The sequence below is a fragment of the Felis catus genome, chromosome C2 (assembly GCF_018350175.1).
Source record: "Felis catus isolate Fca126 chromosome C2, F.catus_Fca126_mat1.0, whole genome shotgun sequence".
Taxonomy (NCBI): Eukaryota; Metazoa; Chordata; class Mammalia; order Carnivora; family Felidae; genus Felis; species Felis catus.
This window is the reverse complement of record NC_058376.1, coordinates 54658458-54686371: the sequence shown is the minus strand read 5'-3', so window position 1 is coordinate 54686371 and position 27914 is coordinate 54658458. Positions and strand designations below refer to the sequence as shown.

Genomic DNA, 27914 nt, shown 5'->3' with positions numbered 1-27914 from the left:
AACCTCAATTTCACAACCAGGCATTAACCCCCCTTTAGAGCCTGCTTTGCTGGCCGCAGGAGCAAAGAGAGGCATGCAGGAGTGGCACACAGCTTTCCACCAGTGTCTAGGTCCCTGATGCACCCAAAGCCCTGGCAGAGGCCCAGTGGGCAGGTGTAATCAGAGTTTCCAAGGGGATATTCAGAGCAGAGCCCTCAGCAAGCACAGCTTCTATATTTGTCCTCCAGAATGATTAATCTGTTTAAGCAAATTCCTAGAGCATAATTAAGATGCTCTAATCAAGGAAGGAGATTGTTATGCAGCAGCCTTGGGCACTGATTTGGTGGAAGGAGCTCGTGACCAAAGGGCCTCAATAACCTAGTGGAACTAGTGAAGGTGACAGGATGGGCTTAGCCAGCCAGGTAGAAGCAGGTGGCCAGGAGGCTGAGAAGAATGTCAAACAGGAGAAGTCTGTGAAGGCAGAGCAGTCAACCGACGGAACGCTGCTGAGGGTCAAGGGCAATAAGCCGTGCGGTCACACCCCCAGATGTGGGGGTTTAGGTCATTAGTGGCTTTGGGAACAGCGGCAGTGTTTGTAGAAGTGGGTGCTCCTCCAGAAGAAATAGCTCAAGGGGGTGAGAATCGGCTACTTGGTCCCTGGGGGCTTCCAGGGCTGGGAAACCAAGGGTTGGGTCCCTTGTAGGGTGTTAAAGAAAGGGAGCTGGGTGGGCTAGGGCTGCTTCTCTAGCATGCATATCTCTCTTTGGGGAGTAGAGTTAGAAGATGAGGGCCCAGATCATGTCTCTAGGCCCTGATACGTGACAGTGACACATCATCTCCCAATTAACCCCAAGTCCAGCACCACATTGCCATCTGTCTCATCCATTTGACCTGGGCGCTGGGCTGGAGCTGCCTGACACATATTCTCAAAGGGACATGACAGCTCCCCACTGGTCCCAGGTCCCAAACTGCAATGAAGGGTGGATTCTTCCCTCTCCTCTCCCCTCCCCTGCATAGAACAGACACTCCTCCTCCAGGCCCAGACTTGGGTTGGGGAGGCACTGGAGAGAAGGAAGGAAAGAAGCCTGGGGAGAGCAGGAAAAGGCAGGGTGGGAAGAGTTAACCATTCTCATCTCATCTCTGGCTCTGGCTGAGTCTGTCCCTAGGACGCTAGACCCTCTATCCCTCCCTTACCATCGTGCTATGTCACTCTGAGCCTCTGCATAGACCAGATGGCATCTTGCTAGTCTCTCCTTCAAACCAGCTGCCCCCGGTCAGGCCCAAGTCACGGAGGAAAATTTACAGCTCTCACTTGGTGCTCTAATATCCTTTTTAACCCACGTGAGGCCCATTAAGTTAAGCACTCTTGACATTAGGCTCTTAAAACACAACCGGCCCAGAGGGCTACATGGTCAGAATAGAAAAGATGGTGAGGAGTTCCTCCTGGCCCCTTCCTTGGGCCCTCTCAGCCTTGGACCTCGGCTGTCACGGAGGGTCCCCGTGGTGCAAGCCAGGGGAAGGAGGAGTGAAACAGGGACACTACCTATGCAGAGGAGGGTATCAGCACAAGCACCTCGGCCACCTGCTTAATGGCTCAGCTCCCCACTGGTGAATTACCTTCCCTCCCAAGACATTAGGACATAGATTCTGAATTTAGAGGCCAGGTTAAGCAGAGGGAAGTGGAGTCAAGTGTGTGAGGCCAGTGTCAACAGGCTAGAAATGAGTTTTCTAGGAATTCAAGGTAGATGCTGGGCCGGGAGGGAACCAGAACGCTTCACTCCAGAGAAGAGACGCGTCTTGCCGTGCAAGTGGACGCTCCGTGCAGGATGATGCGCGTCCTCCAAGGTGAGATTCACGGGAGCAAAAATGGCAGCCAGCACGTGTGTCTCTAAGATCCTCGCCTTCCCTGATGCTGGAGTTCATCTCCCTTCCCCAATTCAAGGTCCCCTTGGAGATGCGTGCACAGTCCTGATTCCTATTCAAATGTTTTCTAAGATCTGTTGACTAATATTGAAGACAGATTCCAACTCCCTGAAGAGTGCGGCTGTGGAACAATGTCAACAGCATTAATGCTCGACAAACACAAGATATGTTTAACTCAAATATTTAAATACAAACGTTCTGTTTTGGTACCCAGTACAGATGAAGGTGCTCTGTGCTCTTCCCTGCTGTGAGCTAGTGAGAGATATCAACTTTATTAAATAACCACAAACATTTTCCCCTGGAAAAATCCATTGGGGTGCCATGCGCTGACCCCAATTTTTTTCTAAACTCAGTGTGTGTTGACTCTGTGTGTTTTTAATTTCCCCCTCCAGCAGGACAGCTGGCCTCCCGAAGTACGCCTCTCTCTGCCTCTGACAGGCCTGCAGTGTGCCACCGTCACCAGACAGATGCAGAACACAGTCACAGGGCATGTGTGTGGCCTGACCAGCAGGCTATGGCTCTGCCCTGCCCTTCAGGCTGACAGCCCAGCTCCTCTCAAGGTCAGAACCCAGTGCACTCAGCTGAGCAAGACATATGGTCCCTCCTCAGGAGCCTTTGATATTTTGGGCTGGAGCTGACTGAAAAGTACCAAGTTCTAACACTCTTCCTCTTCAGGCCAGACACACCGAACAGGGAGGCCCAACTGAGACTTTCAGGTGCCTGGAGCATGAAGAAAAATTAGGGTTTCTCCCCCAGCATGTATTTCAAAATAATGTACTATGATGTAAAATAAGTCAAGACTCTAGGGACGCCTGGTGGTTCAGTCGGTTGAGTGTCCGACTCTTGATTTCGGCTCAGGTCATAATCCCAGGATCATGGGATCGAGCCCCATGTCAGGCTCTGTACTGAGCATGGGGCCTTCTTAAGATTCTCTCTCTCTCTCTCTCTCTCTCACTTTCCCTGCTGCTCTCCCGTGCTCACAGTCTCTCTCTCTCTTAAATAAAAATGAAGGAAAATAATTTAAAAAATAAAGTAAAATAAAGTAAGTCAAGATTTGGTGCCATCAGTGAATACCTAGTATCCCATGCCAGGTATCTTTTGTTTGCTGGCCTATTCCACTCCCTCACCTTTCTCCATCCTGCTCTGGTGTCCTGGGAGGCTACATGAACCGACTTTTCCCGCAAGCTTTCTTGCTCCGGGCTCCAGATGGGTTTGGCTAATGGGGAACAGAGCAGGAGACTAGAGGGAGGAAGGAGAGTAAAGCTGTTGTCACCATGCCTGATGGTGGCTGTCCATCACCTGCCCTCTCCATGTGTCTTCAAGTGCAAGTTACCTTTCCAGGACCCGGCCTCCTCAGGCCTGGGAGGGAGAAGGATTACAGGGCCCTCTGTTATCAGCCCATGGACCTGCACTCTTTTGTGTTTCCCTACACGTTGGTGAGTAGTTTCCTTACAAAACTCAAATTTGCCCAATTCCATTGTGCAATCTCTCTCCTCCGGGGACTTAACTAATACAACAGCAAATGTCAAATTAGTTTTTTGGTTTTTTTTTTTTTACTAAGTTTTTCCTTAAATGTTACTTTAAGTGCCCCAAATTTGTGGATGCCTTAAGAATATCCCAGGCTTGGGGCGCCTGGGTGGCGCAGTCGGTTAAGCGTCCGACTTCAGCCAGGTCACGATCTCGCGGTCCGTGAGTTCGAGCCCCGCGTCGGGCTCTGGGCTGATGGCTCAGAGCCTGGAGCCTGTTTCCGATTCTGTGTCTCCCTCTCTCTCTGCCCCTCCCCCGTTCATGCTCTGTCTCTCTCTGTCCCCCCCAAAAATAAATAAACGTTGAAAAAAAAAAAAAGAATATCCCAGGCTTTTTTCCTGGGTAACCCAGAGAGTCAAATGAGGGCCAATCTGTAATGCAAACAGGTCTCGAATCTCCTGGGTGAGAGCTTCTGCCCCACATCACTGCACCGCGGCAGACGCAGTCCAGTCCAGACGGCCCTGGGCAGACAATACAGAAGAGCAGCATGGGAATGGCAACAGGCCAAAGGGTCAATACTTTTCTTACCAAAACTTAAAAAATAATTCCAATTTCTAATTTAGTAGTACTGAAGATCATACTTTTATTATGAAAATCCAATTAAAGAAAATTAATGGAGATTTTAGCGTTGCCAGCTGAAACATTGTAAAAAGTCCAAATATTGTGAGGAAGAAATAGGGTGAAATTATCAGATTTTGTAATGTCTATGCCCTCTTGGAAGTCCAGCCATGCCCTCCCTCTCTTTATGTCAGGGTCCTTCTGCTACTTGCAAAAAACCCAAACCAAACCAAAACAAAAAAACGCACACAAAAAACACAGGCTATTCCCCTCTCCTCAGTGAAAGACAGGTCTCTCTGCAGTATGGTTGCTGACTGCATGGATCAGACGCAGAGTTCAGATGGTTTGCCCTGATTATATGCTCAATAAATCCCTTCTTCTGGGAAGCTTTCCTGGCTTCCTTCACTGTGCTTCTCAGGCACTAAAATATAAAATTATTTTATATTATAATTCTCAAGTTTCTTGTCTTACCAGCTCCCAACAGATTGTGATTCTGTTGAGGCGGAAACGAGGCCTTTCCTTCCATCTCCCATACAAAGCTCAAGCCCCCGTTTTCAGGAGGCTGAGTAAATACGTGCTGAGCAGACGGATAAATAAATTCATGAGAGAGTGAAGGTCTATCACCTCTCAAAATAGATTCATACCTCTCAGATTTTTTTCTAGGCCCTAATAAATGTTGTATTGTTTCCAAACCTGCTATGAAATGGGTGTCAGAATAGTGGCAAAGTTTGTGAGTCATTTCTCCAAATCTAAAATATGAAAGTGGTTTAGTCAAACAGAACAGGATAACCACCTTCCCTTTGAGAGGTATCAGGACTTGCTGATGATTATACTTGTGAAACTTTTATATCTGGACCCGAGCTGGAGCACCTGTGTAAAACGGGACACCTATCCTTCCCCGCAAGAGAACTTTCTTTTTATTTTCGTTTAGATGCAGTATTTCCCAATCTTTTTTGTATTGGGCCAATTCAGGAAAAAGGAAAAGTTTATTAATTTATTTTTCCTGTCCAAAACAGGGGAAAAAAACCCCTCAGACTTTATTGAATCCCAAAGGAGAAAAATGGTAGGAAAAAAAAATTCTTTTTTCACATAGTTTACCTATTCATTAAACAGAAGAATGTCAATGAGGAAATCAACATGGCTTTTCAGCCACTAAACTCCTCTTTCGTGATATTTGTGAAGGAGACACATGGAGGATACTTTCTAACTTTTTGTTGAATTAATAGATTTTTCTTAATTTTAATTTTTTAGAGACAGAGTGTGTAAGCAGGGGAGAGGGGCAGAGGCAGAGAAAGAGAGAATCTCAGGGAAGTTCCATGCTCAGCCCAGAGCCCGACAGGGGGCTTGATCCCATGACCCTGGGATCATGACCTGAGCAGAAACCAAGAGTCAGACACTCAACTGACTAAGCCAGCCAGGTGCCCCAGAGACTTTATTGTTTATACTGGTCTTAGGTTTATAGAAAAAATGGAACAGAAAATACAGAGAATACACACATAACCCCTCACTCTCTCAGCCCTCCACCCCACAGGCTCTTCTATCATCAACATTTTGCCGTTAGAGTGGTATGCATGTTACAATGGTGATCCAATGCTAACATATCATTATTCACTGAAGTTCATCCTTTGCATGAAAGCTCACTTTTGTGGTATATATTCTATAGGTTTTGACAAATGCATAATGTCATATATCACCCATGACAGTATCATACAGAATGCTTTCACCACCCAAAAATGAGCCATGTTTCATCTACTTACCTCTTCTCCAACCACACATCCATTCACATTCTCCATAGTCTTGCCTACTTCAGAACACCATTAGTTGGAATCATACAACCTGTAGCTTTTTCCAGTAGGCTTCTTTCACTTACCAACGTGCATTTAAATTTCCTCCATGTCTTTTTCTGGCTTGACAATTCTTCTTCTTCTTCTTCTTCTTCTTCTTCTTCTTCTTCTTCTTTCTTCTTTTTTTCGCACTGAATAATATATTCCATTGTATTCATCTGTTTATCCCTCCATCCTATTGAGGGCCATCTTGTCTGCTTCCAGTTTGCAGCATTTATTTGTTTACTTCTATAAACATTCACATGCAGCTTTTTGTATGGGCATAAGTTTTGCACTCATTTGGGTAAATACCTAGGGGGACAATCGTTGGATTTTATGGTCAGCCTCTGTTTAGCTTTGTAAGAAAATGCCAAACTGTCCCAAAGTGGCTGCACCATTTTGCATTCCCACCAACAGTGAATGAGGGTTCCAGCTGTTCCACATCTTTGCCAGCATTTGGTGGTGTTGCTATTTGGGATTTGGGCCACTCTAATTGGAATATAGGGGTATGTTGTTTTATTAATTTGCCAGTCCCTAATGACATAGGATGCTGAGCATCTTTTCATATGCTTTTTTGCCATCTGTACATCTTCTCTTGTGAGGTGTCTGTTCAGGTCTTTTGTCTTAACTGGTTTTTTTTCTTAAGTTTTAAGAATTCTTTGTATAGTTTGGATACACATCCTTTATTAGATATGTATTTGAGAATATTTTCCCCCAGCCTATGGCTTGTCTTTTATTCTCTTAAAGAGTTCCATTTTTTTTTTAACCATTACATTTGTATATAGCATTTGATGTATGTATGTATGTAGGTAGGTAGGTGGGTAGGTAGCATTTTAAAGTTCACAAAATTTGTTCAAATGTAGTATCTCATTGCATCCATAAAATGGAAGTAGATGTTGTGGTGCTCACATTAGAGACACGGGGTTTTCTGGTTGCCTGTCGTGTGCTGGCACAGTGCTAGTGAGTGCACAGAACTGTACGGAATGGGTCCCCCTCCTGGCAACTTGGCTCCAGTGGGGATGTCTGTTTTTTGTTTGTGCCGGGCTGAAGATTTATATTCAAGAGGACCTGGTTTTCAGAGGCCTTGCACCTGGCAGCCCTCACCCCACTTTCCTCAGTTATCAGTCTCCATCTTGGGGTGCCTGTAGTCCAGGTCCCCTTGGGGAGCAACTATTTTGAGACAGAGATTCCAAGATGATAGTCCTAGAAACCCCCTCTCCTCTTTTGGCAAACAAGTAAACAGCAATAAACAATACTAGAACAAAAAAGTGAAGCCCTCTCTTTTTGTGAACTGATGTATTGCATTTTGGCTCAGCGGTGAACACATTTGCTAGAGTTGCCAACAATTCCCCTCCCCCTCCGCCCAAGTCTTACTCTACAGTCTCAATTTCCTGGGAGGAGGGTACCACACCGTGAGACTTAGGGGCATGTTAGGAAACTGCATAAACTCTCAGTGTACTGCTAGTGTAGTTATGAAATCATGACGATAACTCTGCATTGTGGATAACTCCAATGACATCATCCAGGTATGGGGACCCACGTGCAAACGTCTACCTACCTGGATTCACAGGTCCAGCCTAAGGCGGCATCGGGGTCTCTGCGTTTTGCATCCTTTCTGAGCTTTGAGATTTAAAGCCTCTTCTAGTTCTTGCTGAATCGGTTTAAATAAAGACAGCATTAACCATACAAAGAATTTAATGGAGTGGCTAATGGTGTGGGTGATGTCAACAGGAATTTGGCAGCATCTGTGAGGATAATCCGAGAGGAATCATCAGGAGTTGACAACCCTTCTTTCAGAAAGCGAAATTGCCTGGTTCTAGTTAGACCAGTTGTTACTGGCTTCCCTGCCTGGAAAAAAAAAAAAAAAGTCACAGTAATTTCAATGGAGTTGTTTACACAAGTGGAAAAATCTGACTCCTTGATAGCATGTTTCAGTTGCAAACCCCTTTAATGACACTCAAGGGCCTTCCAGTAAGAGAGAAATTCCCCTGAAACTAAGGAGAAGTTATTTGGAAACAGGTGCCCTTCCTCAGTAAGGTTATTTATGTTCATTGGGCTAATGGTTTTTGTCCAGTAATACATTTAAATTGCTTTTCATTTTACAGTCATGCTTCACTATCACATTTCAGAAAGTCACTTCTCTTCCTCTGTACAGCCGGCAATTTCCTCAAGTATGCGATGACAGCATTGTCCTTTCGAAGTCATTTGAAATAGACCCGATCTCATCCATCTCAGGAGAATATTCTCTGGCTGATAATCATAGCCAAGTGGAAAGTGCAAATGAACTCAGGCGTCTGGTAGCTCTGTCCTCTCTGCGGCTCCCTGGAGGCCTTGTCGTAAGGCGATGGTGCATCTATTGATCTGGGAAGGAGCCAGACATTCTGCCTCTGACAGTAAGTGAGAAGTAGGTCCTTCAATTCAGGTTAAAGAAGTGCAAGGAGGTTAGAGGAGAAGATTTATAAACTGATGATTTATAAACTGAGTTACACTTACCTGGTGTGGATGTCAAGGAACAAATGGCCCCACAGAAATGAACATAATTAGGTTTATACAATGTTGTTGCAGATCGCTCAGTGAAACGGGCAGCTCATGGGCAATTGGGAAAAATTGTACCTTTAAAACTGGAAAATGTGGATCAGACTGTAGTGAATTTGAAGCACATATAATTCTATTTAAACATGTTGGGTGTAAGTGCCATGTAAGTGCTATTAAAGACTAGCTTTATTTTTAAAAACAGGTAGAGGATAGAAGTGCCCATTTGTTAGGTTTTATTTTGTGTCCTGGGACCACAGGCAGGTCTTATTTACATGTGTTGGGGGGAGAGGGCAGGCTGCCACAAGACGGGCCACTGTGGCATGAAGATGACGTTGAGTTAAAAAGCAATCAACACCCAACAGATTTCGGAAAAGCTCTTGATCTCTACTTTAAATGCCTACAAAGAATTAAGATAGAAGACCTGCTCCAGGAAGAGAACTGTCACCATAGATCCTTACATTAGGATGAGAACTAGGTGTGGTAGACAGGGAGGAACCTGGCAGGGCCTGACTGATCCAAGTCTTCTATGGTCATCGTTTCTGAATTGCCAGCAAACATGTGTTTATCAAACGTTTACTCTTTTTCATCTTCCTGTGAATTGCTTTCTTTTCCTCCAAAGTGCCAGCCCCCTCCCCGCTTCTCCTTAGTTCTGGATGACATCTATACCTTGGTTTGCCTATCTTTGGAATTCCGTCTCCATGTGGATCCCCGTAGGTACAGTCTTAAATTTGATTTTCTCCTGTTAATCCGTCTCGTGTCAAATTGGTTCTTAGTCCGGCCAGAGAGGGGACAGGACGTTCTTGCTCCCTGACACATGAAATGGATCACTCTTCTGCCTGATTTTCAAACTGATAACTATGTGTGTGTGTATGGTAAGGGCTTAAGCTATTATAAGGTTAACGTTCAAGTTAAAAAGTTTTAACCCTAAAATAAAGTTGACTGGGAGGAAAAATAAAAATGTGACCGGGAAGTGTGAACAGCGTTGCTCATCTGTAGCAATTTAATCTCAGAAATCTCATCTCTGTTCTAAGACCCGGAAGATTGTCCCCTCAGCCAGTGCTCTTCAGCAGGGGAAGGAGAACCGTCAGGGAAAAATGAACGGTTCCCTGCTCCATGACTGGGGTGTCTTCCAGGGTCCCACCTGCTGTGCAGTCTTGCCACTTGGTTGGCTGTGCCTTGTCTTTGACTGCTAGCGAAAGCCTGCTCTGCCCCAGGAAATAGTATTCATCGGCTAATTTATGACTCTGTTCATTTGTCCTACCAATTACTGATGCTGCTCTCTGCAGTAGGCTGAAACACTGGGACAGATTCTACCTAAAATAGATCTTTGGCTGAGGAGCAGGTGGTGGCGGCAGGCTAGAATGTCACCCAAAGGCAACTCGGAAGAGAAAAGTGCGCACCCGGACCAGAAAACCATTTGTTTCTTAAAAGAAGGCATATGGAATATTGGATGTGTGGGTAGGAGTGAAAGAGGAACCCAAAAAAAGGAATTCACATGGATAAATGTTCATATATAAAAGATGTTAGTCTGATTCTAGTTTGAACAGTGTCCTACAGAGGACTGTGGCATGCTTGACAGTCAATGCTCTGCATTTGCCTTCGAATTCCAGGTGCCCTGTCAGGTGGACTTGTGGAGGTGAAGACTGTCATTGCTCCTGCTGCCTCAGCTGGGTCCTCAGCACAACTAGGTCTCTAAGAAATGTTGCTACATGGGCAACCCACTCATGGAAAGTTAGATGTTTGGGAAGTGGGGAAAGGAAGACCAATGAAGCCTTTTGGCAACACAGATCTCACTGATGGTCTTTGGGGGGCCACAGACAGATGCCTGATGAACTCCAAATTAAACTCTTTAAAATTTCTAAAACCTTTCTGAATTCATGCATGAGTTACAGTGCAGTCTGCAAACCTGAGAGAGATCATCCTGCTTTTTAAAGCAGATGTTTTTGGAGCTAAAAGAATTCCTTTAACTATCAATCCCTAAAAAGCTGGAGGCAGTATGATTTGGCCATACTGAGATGAACATTTAATGTAAAAAGTAGATACACCACCTTCCATTCTACCAAAGGGGAAGTAATCCTGCTGTCCTACTAGATAATAGGTAGTTCCTGGAGTGAAGTCCTTTTCAATGGTCGAGGATTAGCAAATAAAGTCTCACATGTACAGTTCAGACCCAAATCCTTCACAGCGGTCCCATCTTGTTCCAGGAATCCTCTTGGAGCAAAAGGGTTCTTGAGTCATTCACCCCGCCATGAAGATCTTACAAATATCCCCAGTAGAGAAGAAAGGGCCATCAGATACAGCCTTTGTGTGCACAGGGTGCAAAAGCAGGGAGGTGTGCTATTGCTGAAGACAAGTGCAACAATTGGAAAGATTGCACTTCAGTAACATGCAAGAGTTGGGACTAAGGTTGAGGAAAGGATACAGCCAAGGGAGAAGGAAAAGAAGTCAGAGAATCACACTCTCTGGCTATCAAAATTACCTCTGACTCTTAAGGCCAAACGCTTAAATCATGCTGCTTGACCTTACCATTTCAAATATTCCTAGGCTGTGTCAAGGCTGAGCTGATGTGCTAACTGCACATCAGCCCTGGAGTCAACATAGCTGGGATGCCCCATGCCTCAACACACCAAAAGGAAGTGCACAGCATCATGGATCTCCCCCAAACACTTGTCTCACTTTTGTCATTCTCAGAGATCTGTGGCCTTGTCTTAGCAGCTCTTGTGCCAAGATCTCTTCTATGAAAAAGGACTTTAAAAAAATAAAAATTTTGAAGTAGAACAGTAACACATTCCCATTTTCTCCCCTTAAAGCCTTCAAAATGCATATTATGTTTCTCATGAGTTTATATGTAGCTTCTTCCTGACAGCCTTTGATTCTCATGCCCAACCTCATCCATATTGCATTTCAATTAAAGATGCATATCTCTAGCCCCCACCAGAGCACACGCCCCCCCCCCCCACTAGACTATACACCCCAGAAGACTGTCTTGTTGGTACTTAGCAGGTATCCAATAGCAGTCATCCACTGCAGTTCTGCTGAATGATTAGATTGTTACAGGAGCATGACGTAAACTATTGAATGGACGTGAGGTGTGGATCACAAAGAACTCTCCTGGAGCCAAAGCAAGTGAGGTGAAATAATTTTCATGGGCTTTGAACAGAGAAGTGGAACAGAGCAGGGTTTTTAAGCAATTTTATTCTAACAATACAGTCTTGATTTTGATTGATATACAATAACAATTTTAATGAAGGTGAGGCTAGCATCAGTGTGTTAAATACCTCATATTCTATTTACAAAAAGGGCTTAGCTCTTCTAGGACTGTGCAGAATATTGCTCTTTTATTTCTAGTATACTTATAAATGTATAAATGCCTAAGAGATAGTATGGGAGAAATGAAAATTTAAAATTATAAAACATCATCTGAATTTCTCCAGTTTCAAGAATTATAGAATATCTTGGAGGAAAAATAATTTAAAATTGTATCATACAGCTTTCCTATTATACTTCAAATACATGCTTCAAATTAGATGGCAAATCATTGCCTATTTCTGCATCTACCAAGTATATTTCCACTGTTTGTATATCTTTTCAGTACTTTCATGCTTGGTTCTGGAAGATATGAATCGTATGTATTCAAGGTGCCTTTCATAAGCTCCACAGCCCAATAGTAGTACAAACCAGGAAAATGTAATCACTGATACTTGAGTACATTTCTTGGAAATATTTTCATGCTGGCTTTAAAACCATTTTGACTTTCAGACATCGAACTGGAAAGACCTGTTTGTCTGAACTTTCCCTTTTCCCCTTTCACCCTCCATCATTCTCAAGAAACTTTCAATCTTCACATTTTTCTTTTCTGACTTCTGCAATACACAACCTTGAGACAAAATGACCTTTTATAAAATTCCCTAGGGTGAGGGATCTCCAAGTGGGTTGAGCCGTAAAGTAGAGTTACCATTTTCTCTCTTCCAGGAGCGACTTCATTTTACGCTTTTAATTTCTGGCCTGTTGACTCAGGGTTCCAGATTTTTTCAACCTTTTGGCAACCCGCTTTCCAGAGCTCATCTAAAATTTTGTCTCCACTGTTCTCCTCCACAGATTTCACTCTTGTAAGTCTGAGAGAGAAAAACCCGAGTGGGAACACCAGTGGAGGGAAAAGTGTAGAGGACATACAAGTTTGTTAAAGTTTTATATAAAATTATAAAAGTTTTAGCCCTTGGGACTTTTTAGACACTGTCTGGAAAAAAGGGAAAGGTCATAAAAAGCAAGGCTGAAAATAAACAAATAAAGACATGCCAAGAAAAGGGTCTCTCCGATGAAGCTCTCTTCTGAACACTGGGTCAAGAAAGGTAAATCTAGAGACACTCAGCGGGAACAGCATAACCAAATTCCAAATTATCTTCCCTCCAGCACGACTCTTCCTGTGGCTCACGGATTCCTTTTGCTTTGGGCAGGAAACAAACATATTTTTGGAAGCGTGAGGAGGCGATACATTAAAAAAAGAAAATTTGTGCATATCAAAATATTTGTTTTTAAAGGCTGTATATGAAGTATTTATACATGAAATCACACTTCTTGGATATGCATAGCTAGGGTTGGGAGATGAAATGAAGGAAAAATGGGTAAAATACAAATGAAACAAGAATTGGGAAAATATTAGTATTTGTTGAAGCTGGGTGGGTGATGGGTCTATGGAATTCACTCTGCTAGCCTCTTACCTTTGCATGTTTGAAATTTTCCATAGTTTCAAAAGGTGAAAAGGTTGCTGAAAAATTACGATTAACGATTTTATGTTCTTTCAGTTGTATGGAATGGAGTCAGTGGTATTACTTTTAGCTCACTTAGTGATAACTGTTTTGTTTCCTTGCAAGAGACTATGTTCTACCCCAAAGGACAGATCTGTGTAATACATATAGAACCATAAAACCACACACGTCTAACCCGTTATCTTTTTTTCTAATAGAATTTATATTCTTTGGTATGGAGCTTCCATCATCACTACAACACATTTCATTCCTAGTAATTAAAAAAAAAAAAAAAGCGTCCTGGAGTACTGGACATGTAATTCATCAGGCAGACTAATTTTATGGAAAAATCCCATAGTGCTACATACACAAGCGTGAGTTGCCTAATGTGAATTTAACATATTGAGTTTTACACCGTATTGTATTTCCTGCTATAGCTTACTCCTCATGCAGCAGGCCCTTACAAGTTTAAACAGGAAGCTAGCTATACTTAGGGTCTCTTTCAAATATACATAAACATATCAACTTTTGAGTCGGAATAAAAAATCATAAAATCAACAATTCCCATTTGATGAACATTTCTGTTACAGGCCCTAACTTCATAAGTATTTTTTTTCATCCGAGCAGAAGTGTGAGGAGGCATTATCACCACCATCATTTTGTAATTGAAGTGGGGTTCAAGGAGGTCGAAAAGCCCAATGATAAATGGGTAAGTGGAACCAGACTTTGAAGCCAACTCTGTCTGAACAAAGCCTGTGGTATCATTATACTCTGTATTTATATACTATGTGTGTGTGCTCTTCTGAAGGATTAAAACAACATAGCCAAAGTTCTAAGGTTCAGGACATCGCATCCAGCAAGACTGAGGTCTGAATTTATACTTTAGGTTACGGGTTATCACCTCCATAGTTTTATTACAGTTCAGGGAGAGTTGATATGTTCAAGGTCATGCTTTTCCCAGGGAGGCCCTGCTCCTAAGTGGCAGAATGAAGCAGATCTTTCTTCTGTCAGGCTGATTTCTCCTCTCCCCATTAGGGAGAAGCAGCCCAAGCCACTCAAACGCTGGGACTATCAGGAAACAGTTTGGGGGAGGTCATCATTTGCATTCTGAAAGAGCTGAAGTATCTTTTGTTACAGTGTTTTCCCTACTGTTTTTAGTAGACAGGGTATACTGAAGGCACTTACTCTACAGACAGGGGTGTGAATGTAAAGAAAGATATTTGAATAATATCTTTAAAATATTTCAAATTTTTATTAAATATTTTTATTCAGTTTTAAGATCACAGTTAAAGTACTTTAGCATGTTATACACATGACTTACATGTGCAATTTTTAGAAATATCAAATTAAGTATAAGATTTTGAAGAAAGAAATTATATAAATGTGTATATTGACTTTTACTACACATACATCTAAGAAAGCAATAATTCTGTTGTACCATTAAGTGGAAATCATTTATTACATGGCATGTTTACACCAACTCTAAAGAGAACCAAGCCAATTTCTGAAAGCAAAAAAATGAGCAATTCAGTCATGCTGAAACTGTCAACAGACTTAAGACCTGGTGGTCAAATGAAGCCATGGTTAATTTAGGACATGTAAGTAAGCAATTCAAACCTATGAGAAAAGTTCATAATCTGGAACAATGGAGTCTCAGGTGGTTTTTATTCTTTTTTGGACAAATTCCTGAGAGCAAGAGACTTGTTTAGTGCTAATGAAACGCGAAGAATGTTGCTGAGCGTGTGCCGAGCTCCAGGTCACAGACCTGCCCCACCCCCAGTTCTGCTGTTCTGAGAGCCCAGGCGCTAACCTGAGGCGTCCAGGGACATGGGCCGGCCCCCGGCAACTGCCAAGGACCAGCAGTGTTAGTTGGTGAAACACACGTGCCCTTGTGATTCACGTTAGAGCCTGTGAGGTATGACTGCGGTGCAGGTGGGAGGGTTCGGAGGCATTGAATTAGGTCCTTGTTACTCAGTAACCAGTTATGGCCCAAGTGACCGGGCAATCTTTGGAAGGAGTAGTAATTTTCATGACAACTAGTTCTGTGCACAAAAACCAATTGAGGGCAGGATCAATTTTGACCACTGACTGCAACAAGATAACAGTGGCCAGAGAACTTAGTAGACGGTTTCCTCCTTCAACTTATTAGTATATATCCTACCATCGCAAATAAAATTTGGCCAGGAGACGAAACTTGCATTTTTTGTGTGTGAAGAAAATGTGTACTTATGTTTTTTAAGGAAAGCATAGCACAGATGGGAGCTGTATCGGGGGAATCAAATATATTTGTCTTGTTGTTCACTATTTTTGTTGTCACTTCTTTGATCCGAAATAGAAAGAAAATAATGTCCCCAGTGAAAAGGACAAGGTGATTTAATATGGAGTATAATAAACTTAGCTATCACTTCCAAACTAAAGCAAAGCAGTCCATCAAACCCTGAATACTTCACCAGACATATCTGGTAAGATAAACTGAACAACTTGTTTCTTAACGTGAGTATGATGTTAGTTAATCTAAATAAGATGAGTTTTAAAAACCCCAAAAACTCAAGTAAGAACAAAATCCAAATCTAACTCTTTGGGAATGCTTGTATAAATAAAAGCAACATCTAATTAACAATTAGTACACTCTTTATAAGGTGCAAAACAAGGTCCTATGTGGGGAGAGCTAAATTTTCATTTCCACCTAGCAGTCACTCTGAATACTTTATAGGTCAAATGTAATAATGACATTTGCTTCTGCTGCCCATTTTCAGCAATACATTGTTCTCTCTGGAGAAGGTGGTTTGGGAAGTCAAAACACTGCAGTGGGAAACAGTGGCACTGAAGGTAGAAGCAAAAAAAAAAAAAAAAAAAAAAAGACAGACCTTTGAAACAGGACTTACTGAAATTAACTTTTAAAGCCGAGGTAGCCCATTAGAATTGGCCTTATGTGAGGGCTCTATGGAGCAGTGCAATCAAAGGTGAGTCTCCTCAACAGCATCACGGACACCCCGACTTTCCCTTTGCAAATGCTGATTCCAGGCCTGGCGGGACTTCCTGCCTTCTCCCCAGCGAGGCCACGGTGGCTCTTCTCTGCTGGGTGGGTGCCGGCCTCCAGCTCCAGCTGCTGGTCTCCAGAACGCTTGGGATTCATACAGTAGTTTAGCAGGCAGCATGGTCCCACTGCTTCACATTAATGCCAAACGCCAAACTTGGAACAGAGCTATTCGATACCCTCCCTCCCTCCCACACTGTATAAACAAAACGTGTCAGCTTCCAGCTTACTCCTGGTTCTGGATCAATTTATAATTTGCTTGAGATTTTACATAGGTGCAAACTTTTCCATACGATGAGCCAAAGACTGCAGAGTGCAAACAAAATTTTATGAAATGACTTAGGCGGAGTAGCATCTGACTTGCTAAGAAAGTGACAGGGAATAAACATGTTGGAATATAAATAACCAGACCAGTTCAGATGCTCCTTTTTGTTCGGAGTGTTCCATCGCAGGAACCAGAATCAGTGATAATATGGGAATGATTTCAGCATGGCTTTGAGATGGCATTGGTAGAAAGCTCTTCTGACAGAATTAAACAAACATAGTTCTGGTATTTGTGGGAAAAAGACTGTCAGAATTACAACAGTATGATTCATCCTTATAAAAGGGCTTTGATGAATTACAGTTTGATCTAAAATCTGGGAACTAACCTAATCTGGGGATAAGAACCTGTATCGTCAATGTGGCTGTGGGACGTTGTTTCCTTCTCCTGATCTCCTTACAGTTATCCAAACAAATAAAAACTTAAAAAGGATGTCTTACAGTATTTTTTTTTCTTTCACTCAGCTTCTTACAGCTGCAGCTTCAGTTACTATAATATACTCTACACACTTCAAAATTACATAGGAAAATACCCAGAACAACTAAATAAATAAAAGGCTAAAGAAAACTGGAACAGTACTGCGTCTCCATCTGAGACTAAATCATCCACTTCGGCATCACAGAGAAGGGCTAGGACATTTTTTTTCAAAAGATTTATATACAGGTTTGAATCCAGAAATTAAGGTTAAAAGCATAAATATCGATAATTTCAACTAGATTCAGAATGGTTTTTCAGAAAGATATGATACAACAATTTAGAATAAAACAAAGCAGGCATCGTATTTTGGTTTGCTTGAGATATACATAAGGTGCAAGAACTTCTTCTCTTGAGGATGCTTGTGGGACAAATGTTAGTGTCAATGGTGTTTGCTGGCAGATTAAGGTACACACCATAGCAATATGATTTTCCAAAATATAAAAGAATAAGATAAATGAAATGAAAATGGTAGATGGGGGGGCACTACATGTTGGTTGGGAATATCTGTGCTAACAAATATTGTTACCTGAAAATGCCAACACCCCTCACCAGCGGATTCAGGGCATGAGAAAAGCACTAGTATTGAAATCAAGACTTCACTCAGAGAAACAACAAGGCGAGTGTCTAAAGGACTATAAAGCTTTGCAGGATTTCTGCTACTCTCAGTGCCTAACCGCTTAAAAATTAAGCATTTCTACAAAAAGTTTTTTTTGTGTGTTTTTTGTTTTTTTAAGTATCTGAAAACAGTCATATCCAGTAGGTTGCCCTCCCACCCCACCCCTGCCTAAGGGAAAAGCCACTGAGGTTTAGGAAAAGCAGATCAAGTAAGATATTAATCACATAGAAAAAAGTAATCTTTTGTTTTGCTTCTTTTTAAAAAAGGTCCCATGAATATACAGCAATCTCTTAAGGAAATCTAGTGAAATGTAACTGGAGGATTGAAGGACGGTGCTCTGGCAAAAATAGATCTATTCTAACGTGTTCTAGAGAATAACAAGTTAGTACCATTGTCAAGGTGCATGTTCTGCACCAAACAATTTCTGTTGTTGGTTTTTGTTTTGTTTCATTTTGTTTTGTTTTTGGATTTTTAGCTAATTATAATTTTTAAATCACTGCTAGCAAGTGGTCCAAAAACTCCAACAGCCACCAACATTGGGACCCAGCAATTTTCAAACATTCACTTTGTGTTTTGAAATTTAGAAAATATTAATAAAACAGCATCATAGTAAAAATATTATGCTAAAATCTGGGGCTGCTCACCTGATTTATTTCTACGTGAATGGGGTTAAGCTTTAACCTCGGACTAACTAGCTTTCTAAATCCTTCTTCCTCCACGCCCACAATGTTTATGCATTTTTGAGGACACCATTCCAATGCTCTGCTGTCCTCTTTACCTGCTTTGAAGAAAAAAACAACCCAAACAAATCCCTATATTCTTTTCAATTGTTAGTATGTTGTACATATTTTCCAGCACCGAAACTGAAGTAATATCTACAACTATGAAAAGCTAAACCTAGTCAGTACTAATAGAGTCGTTTTTTGTATGGCTATTAGGTCAGATTACGATTAGAAAAAAAAAATCATCATTACAATTCAGTCAAGTATAAATAAGAAAGCTAGATAAAACCTTGTAAACGGTCATCATTTAGAGATCTAATTCAAAAGCTTCAAACTCGAACTAACGCTATCAAAATTCCGCCAGTTTGAAAACCAATAAAAATTATTGCTGGAATCCAATAATTAAAATTTGGTAGTTTGTGCTGTGATGCAAGAGTGGGGATCTACTTTGTGCTATGGAACAAATACCCTGTAAACTCGGTAGCCTCCGACTAATTTTGATTTATCACTTTGCATGTGTTGCTAGGAAACAAGACAGTGTGAATGTCAGGTGGTTAAGTCGTATGTCGAATGTTCGGATAAGCCAGGTAATCCACTTGGCACTGGCATATGTATGGTTGGTTTTATGTCCGAAAGCAACAAAACACAAAAAGGAAACAAACTTGCAGGTGGATCTGTGACTAAGAATCCCACTCTGGTCAGGCATCCCTCCCTCGGCATTTATTCATTCAACACCTCCTTGACAACATCAACTCAAAATGGCTCTAAAAACCTGCAGTGCCAATTAGGCTGTGCATAGCAATTGCTACCCGTCCAGTCTGTCTGGGATGGATGTAAAAGGTCTGTAGCTCAAAGTCCACATGAAGTGAGTGTCTTCAATGTGTTTAGGATAGTGAAGTAATACTAAGGTCACTTCTGAATAATATTTTTCTTTTTTTGTTTGTATGAACGATCCATTGGTCACATAGACCCCTGTGTAAAAATAAAAGAATCCTCAAGGCATGAAAACATCAGTAATCTGTAATCTGTAGGACTCTTCCCCTGTCTGGGAAAATATTTGCCACAATTTGCCCCAAGCAAATTCTTCTTAGTCACTCAAGGCTAAGAAAAAAACTCAGCTTGTAAGAATTGTAATTTTCTCTCTCTCTCTCTCTCTCTCTCTCTCTCTCTCTCTCTCTCTCTCTTCCTTTTCACCAGCAAACTACCACTCTGGTGGCAAATATAAAAGTGCAGAATATATGGACCACGAGGCCGAGCATACACCGCTAACAATGGTACATGTGCCTGCCCGTGCTGCTTGGGGGTCTCTGGAACAGGCTTTTTAATATTATTCTACAATATAAATGTAGGTATAACCTATTATATAAACCATCTTAGAACTTAAATCTCCATGTACAAAAAAGACTAAGAATATCTAATAATAACTAGTGCAGTGCGTCAGTTTTTGTTTTTTTGTTTTTTGTTTTTGTTTTGAAAGAATAACTAGGTAATATACGAAACTAGTTTCACACTCTCCGGTTGGTAAAAGAGATGCTGGATGATCTACAGTAAAGGCAGCCTTTTACCAAGTTACCACCTATTACCGTCAAAAGCCTTCAATAGAAAGCAAAGCTCCAGGATCATTCTGTTTCTGCTCATTATCAGACAGATAACCTCACCCTCAAAGACTCTGGGTTCCAAAAGAACAAACGGGCCCAGGATGCTAACTTCTGCTTCAAGTGAATCTGGGCCGTGTAGGGCAACAAGCACTTGTTTGCAGTCTATATTTTCCACCACATGGACTCACTAGCATCCCTCCGTAAAGACAAGGCTAGGGTAGTAGGTAAAGCACAATGTTTTACAATTAAAGGACGCTTCACTGGTCAGCGCAGGAAATAAGTACAGGAGCCTGTGGCATTTCTTTTGGCTGTCCATCGTGGGTGAGCGGAGTGGACCTCTGACCTCTGCAAAACAAGAGGAAGAACAAAAGAAATCACCCACTTAGAGTATGTTATCCGACACAGGAGAGGATGATGAGTAACCAATAAGAGCTTTCCAATATCTTGTTTAACAGCTAATGTTGACTTGTTACTGATGCTATTTAAACTGTTAGCTGCTGCTTTTATTGTTTTTTGAAAAACTTCTCATCTCAGTTCACCTCACATGACTCAACAACACACTGTGTCCCAAACAACCATCTCCATTTTGCAGAGATGAAATCTGAAGCACCAACAGATTTGGGGCAACTCCCTAAGAAGTGGAAAACTTTTAGTCAAGGGCAGTGGTTCTAAGACAATAGTCTCTTGATCCACTGATATTAAAACAGGACCCATTCCTTTCCTCAAGCTGCCCAAGGGAAAAATTCTCCTCTACTAATTGATAACCTCCAGGATTATTTCCTAAGACATATAATAATAAACGCAATTTATTTATTTATTTTTTTTTGGGGGGGGGAGGGGCAGAGACAGAGGGAGACCGAGAATCCCAAGCAGGCTCCATGCTGTCAGCACAGGGCCTCTCATGTGGAGCTCAAACTCACGACTTGTGAGATCATGACCGGAGCTGAAACCAACAGTGGGACGCTTAACCAAGTGAGCTGCCCAGGTGCCTGTAATATTAAAACTTAAGTGTAATTAAAGCAATGGCTGGAGACCAGAGGCCTGTGACCCTAACACAAATGAATGAAAACACTGAAACCCTCCTAACTAAAGAAAAGTCTCACAGGCACATGGAGAGCAGGAGTGCAAGGGGAAGAAGGCAGGCAGTGACTCGTCGTTAAAGTGTGAGAAAACCTGCACAATTTGGGTAAGATCAACACGTGCAGAGACAGAACTCTAGACAAGAAAATTCATATAAATAACCATCATTTGGATTGAACTACACCAAACTTAGCCGATTTTTTATTCTGCTTTTGTTTAATGAGTAGGAAAAAATTTACTTCACGGTTGTAAGAGAACCCTTCAAATTCTTGGTTAATTTCCACAGAGCTTCTCATTCTAAAAAGACAGGTTTGGGCACCTCCCTGACATTCCCCAACAGGCCTACCAAAGACCAGACAAGGTGCGCTCACTGCTCTGGCCTACAGTGGTCTGTGTTGCACAGCGCTGGGCTGAAAATCTGTGATGCAGCAGCAAGGCTTCCAGTGGCCTGACCCTTTCCACATCGTATCTTCTTCAGATGACACGGAACAAAAGCAGCTTTGTAGAAATTCAAATTATACCTTTTTTACAACTAAATCCAAGTTTCTTTCTCTTGATGCACACACACAAAAATAATGTAGATAAATTACAACATTTGGGGATTTCAGAATCCAATAATTACTTAGCCTCAGATACTAGGATTTCAGAAAAACAAAACATGTGCTATAATCAAACCTCTGGATTAATCTGTTCAGTCATGTGGGGATGCTGTAAGCACCAACTGTTCAATATGTTCAACTCTTTGTTCAAGAAAGATGAAATTAAAATGCCATTTTTTTACCTTTACGACTGAATATGTAACAATATTACAAAAGCTAAAAGAATTTTAATTAAGTATTGAAAAAAGGAAACAGAAGAAGAAAAAAAAGTGAAAGATGAAAAGTACAGTATAAAAAAAGAGCAACAGGGACAGAGAGCAACTAGGGTGAAAGCCCAGTTTAATTAGAAAACAAAAGCAAAGGAGGGGGGAGCCCAGAATGGCTACAAATAACGGATGCTGCCGTTCCCAGCGTAAGGGTCGGTGAGACTCTTCGTGACTTTCTAGGACACGACAGATGATTGCTTAAGCAGCATGTCTGAGCAAAGGCAAAGACACTGGAGTTCAAAGACCTTAGTTCAAATCTTAACTCAGTTTAGATGTGGGTTCTTGGCAAGTTAATGGTCTCAGTTTCGTTAAAAAGGGATCAGAAAGACCCACCCGGCAGGGTTCATTTTAGGACTCAGTTTAATGAGCTTTCCCCTTATGGAAGTCCTAGTAAACAAACAGGCTCTCAACGAAGGTTTATTCCAACTTCCTATTTCCTGCATTTTGCAAAACTGCCTTTCTATGTCAGGTTTCTGAACCTAACATTATGATTTCTCCTGGCAAGAATGCAGGTAATATGTTTCCACCCCAACTCTGCTCATCACCCTCAAAATTATGAACCTAGGTGATGCGAAAACAATAGTCAATGGGTGTGCAACCCAGGTAAAAGTACATTAAGCCTGCAGGTAGATGGCAGTCTGGAGGTTCTGCTTTAACAGGTAAGGGCCCTTAAGGGGGATCTGTTTTTGTAGATATTAAGAACACTAACCATTTATGAGATTGATAGTAAGATTCTAGTATGCAATATTGTTCTAATAGGAGATTTAAAAAAAAGAATCTTTTTTCTACGCTTGCTAGTGAACGTAGGTGGTCATACTTTAAGAACATCTCATCTATTCATTCACCCATTCATTTTTTCATTCATCCATTGATGTAGCAGGAACTAAGGAAGCTGGGGATGTGAGGATTAAAACCAGCGCTCTGCTTTCAAAATTCAAGAGACAGACATATCAAGGAATAATTACAGCCCAGTGTGGCAGCTGGTCTCAGAGAGCATGTATAGAAAGTATGCAGGGACTTCAGGAGAGAGACACAGAGCAGAAAACAGGACTAGCGACGGAAGGAGAACCAGGAGTTCGAGGAGACGGGGAGGCACACAGGCAAGAACCCGGCTTATCCAGGTGGCAGCGACTGATCCCACGTGATCGCAGGGCAGAGAGGAGAGTGGGAAGGTTTGGTGAGGCTTTCTGCTGTTGCAAACTGGAGGTCACGGAAGGTTGGTTAACAGAGCCAGGGTGTGACCACAGTTGTGTCTGGAAGGGGATGCTGGTGGCAGCACCGGGTGACTGTGTGGTAGACCTTGCTGAGCCCTGCATTATGATCCTCTCCGAATTTTTACATTGCCTTTTATCTGAAATTTATGGGGACACTTAGTAACATGCGGGCATGCATTTCATTCTTCTCACACGTGTAGGAGTCTGTCCTCTGTATGAGTGGAGATATCTGTGCATGATCTCCTTCAGAGATTTGAGCAGATTTTAACAAGGTCTGTCAGCATTCTCTTGCTGTTAGGCACTTACAGTACACACAGGAAAAGGAATTTGACTTCTTGGAACTATCTAGAGGCTATCTGTGAGGAAGCACTAGAACTGTAACATGACAGGTAAAGGGCCTCCTGAACCTGGATGTGGAAAGGGACAGTGAAGCCCAACAGGAGGGTATGGAACTTGTGCTAGATTTAAAACTTTTATACTGAAGACGGAAGTCTGGGAAAGTAGCTCACCTGTGGGTAATCTACTTTGAATAAAAGTACGAAATACCCAAATTTACAAATGGCTATTTTTGCTTTCCCAAAGGATCCATTAAATAGTAGAGTCCCAATTACACACGTAGAACTTTAATATACTTTCTGTGAGGCTTTACTGAGTTCAAAAGCCTTTCAGATTTATGATCTCACGTGATCCTTACAGCTCTGTGATTCTTTGGGGCTATCATTATGCTCCACGGAAGATGAGAAAACCGAGACCGAGAGAATTGACTTTGTAGCAAACTGACAGTTAAAGAAAAATCCAGACCTTCTGCCGTCCATGAGTCAGATGCCAAGACGCTTTTTCCTGACCACAGTTTTCTTCCACTCCCATCACGACTGCTGCCAACACCATCATTAACCAGGGCATTTACCATGTACCAGCACTGGGACATTAGTTCATTCCACATAACATCTCTATGAAATGAGTGTCACTTACACCCATTTTATAGAAGCAAAACTGAAGGATAGAGAGGTGAATGATCAATCTTGCTCAAGACCTTGCAATTTACAGGTGAAGGATGTAGGGCTCAAACCCAGCTCTGAAGCCTGACCTCGAAGCTCCAACTTAATGATTAGAGAATATTGCTTCTCTGCTCTTTCAGGTTTTTATGGAAATGAAGTTTAGCCACAGGATAGTATATTTAAAATGCAATACCTGGCTGACTATATTATCTTATATTTTCCCACACTGCTAATTAGGACATACACTTTTGGAACATGTCACATAACTTGCTCTTGAACCAAGTCTCGTGAACCCCAAAGCATTGTGAAAAAGGCCACAAATCACATCAGAGAGAGTGATTCGGCTTCCACGTTGCTCTCTCCATCCCTCTTCCGTGCCCAGGAGTGAGGATGAACGGGACCCCCCAAATCCTGGAGGAGCACACCACTCACCTGTGTACGTTCTCCATGGCGGCCACTTCAGCCAGCGCGGCGAGACTGAAGAACGCAGACACGGCTGGCATCTCCGGAGTGCTGCTCCGTGTCTCCGCGGCCTCAGTGTTGTGTGAGCAGTCATCACTGCAGCCGGACTCGGTCACTTTAGGGAGACTCCTCTGCAGTTGTTCCTTTGGTTTGTCATCTGTAACGACAGGGAAATTGATCACAGGAGGATCACCATGTTCTCTCCAGAGGAGGGACACAGAGAAAACTCTGTGCAGACCATGTGAAATGAGCTAATATTCTTTGTTCACTTTTGTCATCCATCGAATGCCAAGGCTTTTATCAAGGATTTTCTGCTCCCACGGTAACAAAACTCTTTTATTAAGCTCAGTTGCAACTATGGACAGTGCTATGCCCTGAAGCTAGGTGGAAGAGAAGCTGAGTTTTATTCAAGGTCAAAGAACAGGTCAGTCTCAGAGTGAGAGGGAAAAAGGGGCTTTGGCCAAAATAAAACCTATGGGACTTCTGCAAAGGGGCCTGTGGATGCTGTACAAAGCCCCTAAAACCCAAGTGCGCAAACGTTTCTGATGAAGCCGTAGGATGCCCTGCAATGGCAACTTGGACACTCGCTACGCTGTGACACCAACACTTAGGATCACCAGCACTGAACTAATCCCAGTGAGATCCCAAGTTGTTATTTGTGTTCTGAAGACCTACTGGAAAGAAGACAAAGGGCCCCCTGGTATTTACAAAGAGGTGCTAAATGCTATGAAAATCTACCTGCAGGGAAGGAGTACACTTTCTAGATTACATGGCCATTATAAAGGAGGAGGAATCTTTATCATGGTTTTTAAAACATTTTAAAAATAGAAAGCAACTGATAAAGAACATAAATGTCCTATACTAGGACATGGCAGTACTATATGCTTTTCTACATGAAGGTAATATTTTCTACGTTCTTCCACTCTTTCTGTAAGTGAAAATGAGGCTATAACAACTTATAAAATCAAAATCACAGGGGCACCTGGGTGGCTCAGTCAATTAAGCATCCGACTTCAGCTCAGGGGTTCGTGGGTTCGAGCCCCGTATTAGGCTCTGTGCTGACAGCTCAGAGCCTGGAGCCTGCTTCAGATTCTGTGTCTTCCTCTCTCTCGGCCTCTTTCCCACTTGCTCTCTGTCTCTCTCTCTCTCAAAAATAAACAAACATTAAAAAAAAAAAATCAGAATCACAGAACAGAACCCAGAGTGGAAAGGGAAGGGGCAACGGGCCTGCTGGACTAAATATCAGGAAAAATAGATTCTAGTCCTTATCTTCTACGTAAGTAGTCCACTGTATTCAAAAACCAAACCCTACGTCTCTGATCTTCATCCCTTATATAAATGGGGGTATTTAATGTGCTTTACTGCCCTAACAATCTGCATATGCTAAACACAAAAAAATGTGCACAAAACTCACTAATTGTCCTCCTATTCTATTTCAGCAATGAATCTTTATTTGCAATTACATTAACCTTAATCAGGTATTTTAAAATACCCCTCTCAAAAAATACTCATTTAAACATTTTTTTAGACATTTTATTAGTTTTTCATCATGATAACTGTACTCTTTACTCCCCATCACCTGTTTCATCCATCCCCCCACCCACCTCCCTCTGGTAACCATGAGTCTGTTCTCTAATAGTTAAGAGTCTGTTTCTTGGTTTGTCTTTCACTCTTGTTTTTCCTTTGCTCTAAACATTCTTTTTCTATTTATAGAATTCATTATGGACCTGTGTCCTTTTTCTGGAAACTGTATTAGGGAAGGGGGAGGGATAACTCAAAGCTGATGGAATGAGATGCTGGGGGTGCTAAAAGGCAGGAAAAAGGCAATAACAGCTAAGATCACTAATGACACCCCAAGATCTGAGGGGATTGCTCAGTGTCACTCTCTGACTCCATTCCTTAACTTGGGTCCCTCTGGCAATTCTGCTGCCATGGAGGCCATGAGAAACAGCAATAGACCACAGGCCGTGACTGAACATGGAGAAACTCACAGTAAGTTCAGATGTAGTTCAAGATTAGCCCAGAGAACTCAAGAAATCCAGGAGCATTCTCAGGCTCCCTCAGTGGTCTGAGTCAGCTTTAGAGGAAGGACTGGATGCTTTCTAAGGTTCCTTAATCCATTGGTTGAAATATTTGATAATATGGTTTGTAGTGACTTAAACAATGAACCAGGACGAAACACTGATTCAGCTAGTATTTTTAAAAGTCTAGGATCTCTGGGAATTTACTTAATGAAGACTATTTTTGTGCATGCTGAGAAAGAGAATGAGAAACACACAGTCCTAAAAATTACCTTTCTTTTCTAAGAATGCTTTTGGAAAAAGAGCTGTGATTTTAAAATGTGCACATTTTGTACATTTGGGAGTCTGTGGAAAACTAGCTCTCAAGGAGATCCAGAGAAAGAAAATGTTACTATGATCAAACCCACAGAACAGACCCCTTTTCCAATGAGGACCCATACTTGGCTTATCGTCATTTGCTGGCCAATAGGGCCATGACAGTCACCGGCTTGCTCTGGTTATCTCTCATTTAAGGCTCCCTCTTCTTACCCAAAGTACCTCCTGCTGGTGACACCCGGCCATCTGCTGTCCTGACAAGGTGAGTGATCTTGGTTTTCCTTGCTTTTCTCTTTTGGCTGCCCACCAAGGGTTCTTGAGTTGTTGTTGGCTCTGGAGTGTTGGGAATGGATAGGGCATTTTTAACCTTATGAGCAGGCTCTGTGGTGTTTTTGTCTTCTGAAAATATGGCTGAAATAGGACAGACAGATCATATATGATTACACACAAAAACACAAGACATCAACATTGCTCTTGGAAAGAAACATTTCTCAATGTCCGAGCTATCTGAATGGAGAACCTAAGAGTTTTCAAAGTACTGATGAGAAAAAGAAAACACTACCCGTGATTTTCAACCAAAATACTTATCTATGTTTGCTTTGATAAATTAAGTACACAGGATTAAGATGCCCTCTCTCTCTTTTAACAGAATACTGAACCAAGAGGCCATCAGAACAACATTTTCTAAGAGTTTGGATCTCGCAGGTTGGTGGGAAAGATAGCATATGTGAATCTGAGTGAATTGTTTCCCAACAGACTGTAATTTCTACATGTGGTCGGGATCCCTATTTGAGATTCCCTTGGCCACCTAGCCTGGAGAAGATAATAAACAAGTTTCTCTTCTTCTGAGGACACTGAGATTAATTAAATATGTGCTTCTTTTTTATTTTTAAGTTTATTTATTTATTTTGAGGGAGAGAACATGGGGGAGGAGTGGGGAGAGAATCCCAAGCAGGATCCACACTGTCAGTGCAGAGCCTGACACGGGGCTCGATCTCACAAACCATGAGATCATGACTTGAGCCAAAATCAAGAGTCAGACGCTTAACTGACTGAGCCACTTGGGCTCCCCAGATATGTGCTTCTTAAATTCACAG

The 27914-nt window shown here is 42.1% G+C and overlaps 1 protein-coding gene across 7 annotated transcripts in view; it reads right to left on the bottom strand.

The window, feature by feature from the left end:
* Positions 1-11520: 11520 nt before the first annotated feature.
* Positions 11521-27914, bottom strand: part of BBX (BBX high mobility group box domain containing) — a 286976-nt gene continuing 270582 nt past the window's right edge. For 6 of the 7 annotated variants that reach the window (XM_019839647.2, XM_003991606.5, XM_019839651.2 and 3 more), the window contains 3 exons: positions 27031-27228; positions 24452-24638; positions 11521-20207 (listed from right to left, as the gene is read on the bottom strand). In XM_019839647.2, coding sequence (XP_019695206.1) covers positions 20120-20207; positions 24452-24638; positions 27031-27228 — 473 coding nt within the window. In that variant the 3' untranslated portion in view covers positions 11521-20119. The remainder of the gene's footprint in view (positions 20208-24451; positions 24639-27030; positions 27229-27914) is intronic. The other variant, XM_019839650.2, reaches the window with a different exon arrangement.